Source organism: Pygocentrus nattereri, chromosome 22 (genome assembly GCF_015220715.1).
Source record: "Pygocentrus nattereri isolate fPygNat1 chromosome 22, fPygNat1.pri, whole genome shotgun sequence".
Taxonomy (NCBI): domain Eukaryota; kingdom Metazoa; phylum Chordata; class Actinopteri; order Characiformes; family Serrasalmidae; genus Pygocentrus; species Pygocentrus nattereri.
In genome coordinates, this window is record NC_051232.1 from 26,334,506 (window position 1) to 26,345,253 (window position 10,748).

Consider the following 10,748-nt stretch of genomic DNA (forward strand, 5'->3'; position numbering starts at 1 on the left):
CACAGCAGTTTTATTTCTAACAGTGTATCTCTGGCTTAACGCCTGTGACTCGTCTCTCTGACAGTGCACACGCTGAACAAACAGAACATAATGAACAACAGAAAGGCACTCTTCCATTACTAAGCCCACAAGCCATTAGGTCATAAAACCATCAGTTCGCATGGCAACCTGATTCTGGTCTGTGGGAGAAGGAAAAAAAAAAGATAGAGGGGAGGTAAAGATGATCTGACGCTTTCAGCTTTCCTGCATGCAAGTACTCTGGAATGCCCCTTTAGCAAGATCTCAACTGCACAGTGTTATTGCAGAGTGCCAGAAACATTGATACACCGCTTCCTTTAATGCTTCTGAAATAATCTAATCCGATTGGCGTCTTGCCTAATAATACCCTTGTCCGTCATAAAATCACAGTAACACGCGGCCTCAAGTGGCTTATTGCTTTTACAAAACAGCAGCCAACATGAAATATGATCAAATACATCATTTTTGCTGAAACTAATTTTAGTTATTAATAATAATAATCAACTTAAACATGTATTCTGCCAGGAAACATAGTTCCTTTAGCATATTGTTGCCAAGCAACCATGGACTGCTGAATGAAGAGAAGAACGATCGGTCGCCGTTGCTGTATACTGTGGTCATCTCATGAACTTTTTATCGCAGAAAAAAGGAACAAAACATTAAAAAGCACTGTTTAATGCACAAACCATCGTTTATAAGTACTTTTTTTCATTTATAAGTACATTTATAAGCACCAATCACCAATTACACCCTGCTCTCTACATAGTGCACTATGTAGGAATTTAAATACTGGATCCTGCAGCCCAACATAGCTAGAAATAATCAATTGGGTCTCAGACACATCCATACGTTTCTAAATGTTTATAGCTAGCATGCTATTTAGTGAGTATGGGGCCGTTTGGGTATCAGCAGCCTGGGTTTGATGCGACTTCAGACTGAAACACAGATATTTGAAGTGTGTAATTCATTCAAATGGCATTTCTTAGACTTTTATACTGCCGTTTCACAGTTAATCAAACCGTAAGTACTTTAATTCAAGGCTGTGATATTAATGATGGAGTTATTTTAGCCTGTTGGCTAGCTGAGCAGCCTAATTCTAGTTAGTTGAGTAAATAAGCTGCCAGTCCTTTAGTTTATTAGTACCTTCATCATCAGTACATGTGAGCTGTTCCATTAACAGCACAAGTGTTTTTCATGCTGTAGTAATACAGAGTTCAGCTATCGCGAGGAGGTCATGGTATATGTATACAACCACGTCAACTGCAACTCAACCACTCAACTTTTAGAACTGTAATTATCCATTTTATATGCTTTAAATACTTAAAGAAAGAGAAAGTAATACTTAAAATGCACGTTTGAACTCATATAATGAGTATTCATGTTCAAAATTCAACTCAAATATTCTATGCGTCAAGCTCCAGTGTCAGGCTCCAGTCCTCGTAGGCCGAAACACTGCAGACTTCAGCTCATTGCCTCATTCAACACACTTGACTCAGCAAGGCATTTGTGAACTGAACTCAGGGTGTTAGATGAGGTTAAACACTGATCTCTGCTGCACTTTGGCTTGGAAGGTCCCCAGCATGACTGCTGTAGAACCTACAATCAAAATGTACAGAAGATTAATTTTATGTCTAACAGTTAATTATAATTAAAATGGTCTCAGAGTTTTTACTTCATATTCTTGTTCAAGTTCAAATTATCGTATTATTATTATTATTATTATTATTTATTCATTCATTAATCAAGGGTTCAAATGAACTTCAAAATTAGACAAGCCTAGTTTGTCATAGACTGCATTTTCATGCAGGTTTCTAGAGCAGAAGATACTTGAAAACATACATTCTCATACTGTTTGCTAAGCGTTCAGTGAAAGTGATCGAAATGGGAAGCTAGATTTCATCTAGTTTGCCAAGATGCTGCAGTTCCGTCTCAGGTGTTGGATTTCGGACCAACATCCAACTATTCATGTATGCTAAATTTCAGGAACTGACCCCTCCATCCTCTGCCCACAACTCTTGAATAACACCTGTTGCTCTGTTAGTTTTGACCTGTATTTATCAACACACTTTCTCTACTCACTAATGGTTCATAGAGCATGATTTAATATGACCACATGAAGGGTTAAACATGAAAGGAGGCCTAAACACTGCAGAGAAAATCTTTGTTTGTTTCACAGAGTTAGTTATTGGTACTTTGGTTCAAAACTCTGTGAAAACCTCAAAACCTCAACCCCATCCCAAGTGAAAAAGACTATATAAGACTGTCCAGCAGAGGGCGCTAAAGAGTGAGCCACAGGTTCCACCGAGATTTGAACTCGGATCGCTGGATTCAGAGTCCAGAGTGCTAACCATTACACCATGGAACCACATGAGGGCGGTGGGCTGATAAGAGGTTAGGTCAGAGTTCATGTCCTGTAGTAAGTGTATCAAGTGTTGTCATATATACATACATACATGTGTCTGATGACATCACGGCTCTAGTCTAATTACTGAGTCTATGGTGCAAAAACATGACAACAAATCAGACTGAAATGAAATGATTTCCATCTTCTTCATCTAAGTAATAATAATGATGATATGTTGGTTTGTGGTGGGTTACAGTCTAGTTCTGCTTCATAAAGTGACATCGGTGCAGACTTGATCTGATCAACCTCTAGCAGCAGCGTGAAGTTACACTCAAGAGGCCACTTCAACAGCTATAACTCCCCTTGCTACAATCTGATAAAAAGAGATGTATGTACATGTCATAAATAATCCAGTATATATGTTCTGTATATGTATATGTCTATTGGACATATATTCATATGCATAATATACAGATCCTACATATGTGTAAGTATTGCTATAATTGTTACTATGTTATATTGTATTGAACATTTTTCATTTGTTTCATATTGCAATGCTTATTATATAAGAATAGTTTATGATGTGCATGTTTTTAGAGTTGAGCTATGTGGCTGTTACACTTCATTAGGAAATCTGTGAAAGAAACAAAGTAAATGCATAAAATCTAATATTACATAACATGAAGCCTTCATATATGAGTAATGTGTGTCATCTATACATGAATCTTTTTTATCATATATTGCTAAATTTATGTATTACGCATGTATATTTAATGCCGTTGGCTACAATATGTGATATATTTGAAATATTGATGTTGCCATAGATCAGATTTCCATATGGGCTCACCAAATGGGTCCCCCATAACCGTCTCTTTCAGATAAATTTAAGCTAATCTGCACAGTTCTGAAAATTACTTGCGCTTATAAGTCAATTGAATCATCTACAAGTGATCAGTTTGTTTGCAACAACAGGGACCCTGACTGTTAGAATATGTGGGTCTCAGTGTGGTGTACATTTTCACTACAATTAAAATAAGACCAAGTCTAGACCAAGAAAAATGTTTGATTTCTTATTAAAAATGGACAAAATCTCTACAAGGTTTCCAAATGTGCTGCGGCATCAAATAGTTACTCTCTGTCTTGTCCACTGAGTGATGAACTATGAGCTACATTTCACTGAAATACATCCTGCACCCTTTCCAGCTTTAGCTAGATCATATGACATATATATATATATATATATATATATATATATATATATATATATACACTGTCAGACACAGTGCGGTACTGGTGGCCTACTAGTGGAGGGATTTGTTGTGGTTTGATAATGAACAGTTGCTTCTATTTGTTTTATACATCACGTTTTAATAGTTTTGGACATTATTTTAAGATACAGAATTCTGAAGAGTTGGGTTCCCTTTAACAGCACAGGTACATTCTGTTGATATTAGTATACATTAATACATATTAATTACATTGGTTTTGTCACCATATCAACGTGTACATTGACAATATATACAGTATAGGACACACCACATGACCCAGAGCCATGTTTATGTCACTAGTTACCCTTAATGGTTTAGAGACCAAAGACATGCTTTTAAATCACTAGAAGATAAAAATTTGGACTTTTATCCTAAAACATCTCCCAGGACAGAGTGGATGTAGAGCTGCAGTTCATGTTTTTATCCATTATCAGTAATGTGCGCTGGTTTTAAAAGCTTCGACAAACAAAGCTTTTTCTGACCGTTTAACAGAAAGATTTTCACACACACGCACACACACACTTTCTGAGCCGCTTCTCCCTCAGGGTCGCGCGGGGGGTTGCTGGAGCCTATCCCAGCAATCACAAAAAAATTCAGTGCTTCAGATAGCTTTGTTTTACCATTACTACAAGTATGTATTTATTTATTTACTCGTTGATTGATTGTACACAAAGTTCACAACTATGTAAAAGAGTCAGGAGGTCTTCGCATAATTAAATCATAATTAATATGTAAGTAAATAAAAACATGCAATGTCCAGATTTTCTTTGTACAAAATTCTCCACATTGATTCAAAACACTTCAGCTTGAGTACACTGGTGGATATTTCTTTCCTTTTCTAAACCACAAAAGGTAGCCTGCAGGAATATTCATCAATACTTTTAAAATGGTAGTAAAAAAAACACCCTTTTGTTTTCACAAATGGCCATAAAATAGGTTTAGAGTTTAGCAGGAAAAATGAATAAATTAATTAGACAGAGCTTTTGCAAATATCAGGGAATCCAAACAGTACACTTTTAAAAGGCGTGTCTCGAGAAATCCTGACGGACTTGTTGAATATGAAGACCAAAACAAGTGGGTCAGCGTTTCAGGAGCTCATCCTAGAAAACGGCAGTGGAGGCTGACCTCATTTTTAAACCTCTGTGAGAATAAATTCACTACGTAACATCCGTGGATCGTTTTAAAGACGCTCATTCCATTGTTTCCCATGTTTCTTTAGGGTTAATTAAAGATATATAATACCTATTGGCATTTGAGAGGAATTACGTTACCAAATCTTCTCTTCAAGTCTAAAAATAGATCAATCCAAAAAGAAACAGGAAAACACGCAATAAAAAATAAGAGTTCAATGGATTCCTTTACAAAAAACACAAGCATCACTTATATCAAAAAAGGGTACTCAAAATAGCTTTAACTGGGTAGCGCCTATGCAAAAGTTTATAGAACATCTCTCTTATTTTATTGAGAGCATGTTTGTAAGGAAGAGTCCAAATTAAACGACTGTTTTTCCTTTGTTGTGCTGACCACTTAAAGGTTGCTAAAGGAGTAGATTCATGAGATAATAGCTTCCTAATAAAGTGCACCTATTGATTGTTTATTGTTACTTTGGGGGGTTAACTGGGACCTTGAGTACACTATTTATTCTTATCTTATCTTATCTTATCTTATCTTATCTTATCTTATCTTATCGAAAACCAGCTGATAGGTTTCGCCTGTGTGATTTGCGCGAGTAACAGTTCGTCATTATTGCCACAGATTCGTCAAACCATTCAAAAACCTTTCCTGTGCCTACTCCTAACGTTTTAATATCACCGTATTTCATGCACTGCTATTTATTTCAGCTATTTATATAAACGCTTTCTTTGACTATTTTGTCGACAGTATAGTTTGAATCTGTCGAATCTGCTGAGCTCAAACAGATAAACAACAGCGCCGAGCGGTGTGTGTGTGTGTTGTGCTGTGCAGGAGAGTCCAGATGGTCATGGAGCGCGCAGCTGGACAAAAGTCCGGTTTAATTTGATTTGGCTGATTTTTATCCCAGCTATGCCTCTGCGACACAGAAGGAAACGTACGGCCGAAGAACTCGCGCTCGAGGTTTACGGCTCGAGTGATGAAGATGGAGGTTCTGGATTTGAAAGCGCCGTTTCAGACGAAGAGGAGATGTTCTTCAACGGAATGGACCCCGCGCAGGACGACCCCGCACTGGCGTGAGAGATCTGCTTCTGTTTCTTTCCCACATTGTCAGTTTAGGACACGAAGACATGAGAAGGTGGAGAACAGGCTCGGATGTGAGGCGCTGGATTCTGCTTCATATTCGCCAGAATGTCCCTGCTGCACCGTTTAAGGTGGAACGGGGAGATATGAATAAGAAAAACCTGGCTTTGCATAAGAATGTGACCTCTTTCTGAGCTTGGATTAGCCGTTCAGACTGTTTGTTTTTCTTTAATACCCCCTCCTCCCTCCGTCCCTCCCCCCGTCCCTCCAGGGCCCAAAATATTAAACCTTACTAGCGTTCAAAAGTTTGGAATCATTGTCTTCAGTCCTATAAACCCAGTTCGGTTGGGCTGTAAATGGTTCTGATATACGAGAGCTGTGCAGCACAGCATAGCTATAAAAAGATGTGCCCAGAATGAAGAACAGAGCCATAAAATATCTATAACGGTAATCCTTTACCTGAATAGCATCAAGCAGTATGTTGAAGTCCACCTTATTATCTTTTGAGATTGTGGCTGAATATCCGATTGGGGAGTGGAGGTGCTGTTTGTTATTGTTTTTAGTCCAAGAAAGTGAGCTCACTTTTCTGAGCTCTTGCTTTGTCCTATTTAAAGCCTCTAAGGCGTTTCTGGGACAGCGTGCAGTTCGAGTGAAGATGTAAATCCTGCAGCAGCATGAATGTAGGAATGTAGGTTACCGCAGGAAAGCTGGCCCGTGGTTAGTGGTTCGGATTTCCACCGGCCGTGACTCCGGAGTGCAGTACTGAGCCTCCACAAACTGCACTTCGTTAGTCCTGATGTGTGAATTCAGATGACGTCATGTTCCACGCCAAAATCCGCCAGTATTACACATCGGGGTTTTAGTTTCTGAAGTGCAAGAACCTCAAATGGCTTTTTGTGTGAGTACAGTACATTCATGTCACGCACCAATGTATACATTTCTCTGTTTTCACAGACAGCCTGAGGAGTCTGAGACTCCTACAGAAGCACAGTCTGAAGCCGCAGCCGCCAATAAAAGTGACGGGTGAATGAAACTGTGACTTTCTGGAATGCTGTTAAATTTACTGCTTTTCCTAACATACAAAAATAAATACATTAAAATATGTTTTCGGTTGTGTTGTGTTCTGTCATCAGAAAAAAGCAGTCATCGCAAGAGTCACAAAGGTGGAAGAATGTAGATGAGGACGACGCTGACCCTTTCCACCACGCATTCGCTCCTTCTCGCAACCCAGGATCTCTTCTAGATCATTCTCGAGAATACAGTCCACTTGAGCTTTTCCAGCTGTTTTTTTCCCTGGAGGTTGTTAATGGCCTCTGCAGTAACACCAACAAGAATGCAGCATTACAGAAACAAAAAGGCAAGAAGTATAAATGGGAACCTGTGGAAATTTCAGAGTTCTTAAAATTCTGTGGAATTCTTGTGTTTATGGGCATCATTCGTTCTCCCAGGATCCAAGATTATTGGCGAACGGACAACGTGTGGCAGACTCCCTTTGTGAGGAAGGTCATGGGCAGGGAAAGATTTCAGGCCATCAGCTGGAGTTTTCACATAAGCGACCCAGACGCAGACAAAGAAAATGTGAAAAAGGAAAAAGCCGACTATGATAACCTTGCGAAGATCAGGCCACTGATGGAGAGCATAAAATTTGCTTGCAAAGCATTTTATCATCCTAGGAGGCGCTTGTGGATTGATGAACGAATGGTCCCAACATTGGTCAAGAGTGGGATGAAGGCATTCCTGAAGTCCAAGCCTCATAACTGGGGTTACAAACTCTTTGTTCTTTGTGACTCTGCAACCGGCTATACGTGTGATTTCAAAGTCTACGGTACTAGTAGCCCACGTGTAACATCCCACGGGTTAAGTCATGACTCTGTAGTTTCTCTTGTAGATCCTAGCTTTCTCGGCACAGGTTATGTTTTGTACTGTGACAGTTTCTACACGAGCCCCACTCTGTTCAGGGACCTTTACGAGATGAAGATAGGGGCGTGTGGCACAGTGCGAGAAAACCGATCAGGGTATCCAAGAACCCAGGAAAACGGTCTCAGTAGAACTTCAGAGCGAGGCAGCATGAGATGGATCAGACAGGGACCCCTTTTGTTTGTGAAGTGGGTGGACACAAAAGAGGTCTCCATCTGCTCCACCATCCACAAAGCCTACACTGGCGATGCGATCTCGAGAAAGTGGAGGAAACCCGACGGAACCTGTGAAGCCCGTAAATTTCACCTGCCAGCGGCAGTCAAATCCTATAATAAGTACATGGGTGGAGTAGATTTTTCAGATCCGAAGCTTCAGAGCTATACCACCCGCAGAAGGACCTACAAGTGGTATAAAACCTTTTTCTTCCACTTTCTGGACATGGCTGTAGCGAACACCTACGTGCTGTACAGAGAGCAATGCGAAGTCAAATCAAAAAAGACCATGACGTACATTGACTTCAGAAGGGGCCTCTGTGTGCAGCTCTGTGATGCTAAAGTGAAGGTTGCGCTACCTAAAATTGTCCCAATGGACCACGAACTGGAGCGCATAGCAGGGGGTCGGAGAGTGTGCAGACAATGCAAGTTGGAAGGCAGGAGAAACGACACTTCATGGCAGTGTGCACGATGTGACGTGCCACTGTGTGGATCTGCTGCAAGGAACTGCTTCAGGAAGTGGCATCTCGACGATAAAGTGAAGGTTGTAAAACGGCTGCACCTAAAAAAGGGGGTCCGTTCAAAGGGTGAAGTGACTGTCACTATAGAATAAAATTCTTAGGTAAAGAATTCTCAAACCTGTTGGCGGTTGGTTGGAACCGTCATGGTGATGTTTGTTTTTGTTTTTCTTTTTTTTGCACAGGTTTTGGAGTTTTGGTGATTGCACCCATTGAACCCACGTTTTGTGCTTAAAAGTAACATGCCAAGTCTTTCTTCATGACACAGGCTCCTGTTATGTGTTGTGCTGAATGTTTTTATGCCAGAATTTCATTTTGAAAGTGCTATTTTCAAATCACAAGAGCAATAATTTTTCATTCTTAAGAGTTATCATCATTAAGAGTCTTAAGAGTGCAGACTCAACTCTATGGCCCCAAACACATGAATTGCCTATACCTTCAACCTATCATAACTAGCCAAATACTCATGTGACAGCCTTTATGCCTTAAGTTAGAAAACGTGGCTGCTGGTCTTCTTTGCCAAAAAAGGAACTTTTAAATTAGTCCTTGCACTAAATGGACCTTTCGCTAAGCCTCACCTCTGAACAACGATGGCCTAGTCGTAACTTAGCAACTATGACTCTGCGGTGGCATCTGCTGGCAAGTATTAAGACATGTACATGATGTACTTTCAAAACAGAAGCAATCATAGAACCACAAGAAGAGAACAAAAGAGTGTTGACCGCTCTGCGCCGGTCAGAAAGCACTAAGTCTGCTCTAAGCTGTGTGCCTTAGTTGACTTGCATTTCTGGTTCGCCGCCGCTGTGAGTGGCAGCCTTTCCAGTAGCTCTGTGTTTTGTGTACTGTTTTTCTCTTCTCTGTGTGCTTGTGTTGCTTTTTAGTGACAGTTTTTATATGTACGATCTATCTATCTATCTATCTATCTATCTATCTATCTATCTATCTATCTATCTATCTACCCACCTACCCATCTATCTATCTATCTATCTATCTATCTATCTATCTATCTATCTATCTATCTATCTATCTACCATCTATCCGTCTATCTATCTATCTACCCATCTATCTATCTATCTATCTACCCACCTACCCATCTATCTATCTACCTACCCACCTACCCATCTATCTATCTATCTATCTATCTATCTATCTATCTATCTATCTATCTATCTATCTATCTATCCATCCATCCATCCATCCATCCATCCATCCATCCATCCATCTACCCATCTATCCGTCTATCTATCTATCTACCCATCTATCTATCTACCCATCTACTTCCAAGTGTTATTTAAATCTCTTTGGTTATCATTTCATATAATATAGCTTGTAAGCAGGCTTTTGTACATAATTCTTGTTTATTTGTAAAAAAGACACTAGCTTTTGATGTTCTGCATTGTTCAAATAAAAAGTGCAACAGCATCATTCATCCGTTTCTTTGTGTATACGAACAGGATAAATGTGTGATTGTTCTAGTTAATACTATGTTAGTCGCTAGTACAGGTGTAGAGCATAAAACTGTAATCATTAAAAATGTTCAGCCCTTCTTCCTCCTAACAGGACCTGACTGGTTCTTTCTTACATCAAATAAGCTCAACGTAAGAACAGAAATGTAACGGAACGGAATGAAATTTCAAAAATGCAATGTGCATGAATAGTTTGTGATGCATAATTCATAGAACCCTTTTTTAGATTGCTCTGGCTGCTGCATGTGCGCAAATCTCCCCAAATAGTAAGTGCTTTCCACTCTTTATGTTGAATTTTGAGACTTGCCATAATACTGTCCTCATACTTGGCATTACAAGGTATCCTCGTCATATTTGGACGCCCCAGGGTTGAATCTTATCCGTTAAGGGCCGATGTGGATGCAGGTTTTCATCCCAAACAAGAAAAGCGTATCTGATCGCACTTGTTGAATCAGTCAGTCCCCGTCTTTAAGCTGATCTGAGCTCCTGCTTTGTTGGAATGTAAACCTGCAGCCGCGTCGGGCCTTTGCGGATAAGATTGGACACCCCTGACTTAACCAGTATTTATATCTGTAATGATAATTGCATCATGCAATACGTACCTGAAAGCATTAGCACTCATTGTGTTTTTAATATTCTTCATATGTGTGTTCTTCTTTTCTTTGTCACCATCTGAATGCTTTCAGTAGGGGGCGCTAAAGAAAGAACCGTAGGTTCCACCGAGATTTGAACTCGGATCGCTGGATTCAGAGTCCAGAGTGCTGACCATTACACCATGGAACCACGAGGAG

At 39.8% G+C, this 10,748-nt stretch overlaps 1 protein-coding gene and 2 non-coding genes across 3 annotated transcripts; 1 reads left to right on the forward strand and 2 right to left on the reverse strand.

The window, feature by feature from the left end:
• Positions 1-2,311: 2,311 nt before the first annotated feature.
• trnaq-cug lies at positions 2,312-2,383 on the reverse strand. Its single transcript has one exon. It is a non-coding gene; the product is annotated as a tRNA-Gln (tRNA).
• A 3,177-nt stretch (positions 2,384-5,560) lies between these two features.
• Positions 5,561-8,754, forward strand: LOC108414020 (piggyBac transposable element-derived protein 4-like). Its single transcript, XM_017686780.2, has 3 exons — positions 5,561-5,837; positions 6,799-6,867; positions 6,978-8,754. Exons 1-3 carry the CDS (start codon positions 5,674-5,676, stop codon positions 8,584-8,586), a joined length of 1,842 nt encoding a protein of 613 aa, XP_017542269.2. The 5' UTR covers positions 5,561-5,673; the 3' UTR covers positions 8,587-8,754.
• A 1,914-nt stretch (positions 8,755-10,668) lies between these two features.
• On the reverse strand, positions 10,669-10,740 carry trnaq-cug. The gene has a single exon. It is a non-coding gene; the product is annotated as a tRNA-Gln (tRNA).
• Positions 10,741-10,748: the final 8 nt, after the last annotated feature.

Excerpts from the sequence above, each read along its gene's own strand:
- LOC108414020 (XM_017686780.2), top strand. The coding sequence starts at position 5,674 with ATGCCTCTGCGACACAGAAGGAAACGTACGGCCGAAGAACTCGCGCTC. Across the intron at positions 5,838-6,798 it reads CAGGACGACCCCGCACTGGC|ACAGCCTGAGGAGTCTGAGA; the intron begins GTGAGAGATCTG and ends CTGTTTTCACAG. Across the intron at positions 6,868-6,977 it reads GCCGCCAATAAAAGTGACGG|AAAAAAGCAGTCATCGCAAG; the intron begins GTGAATGAAACT and ends TTCTGTCATCAG.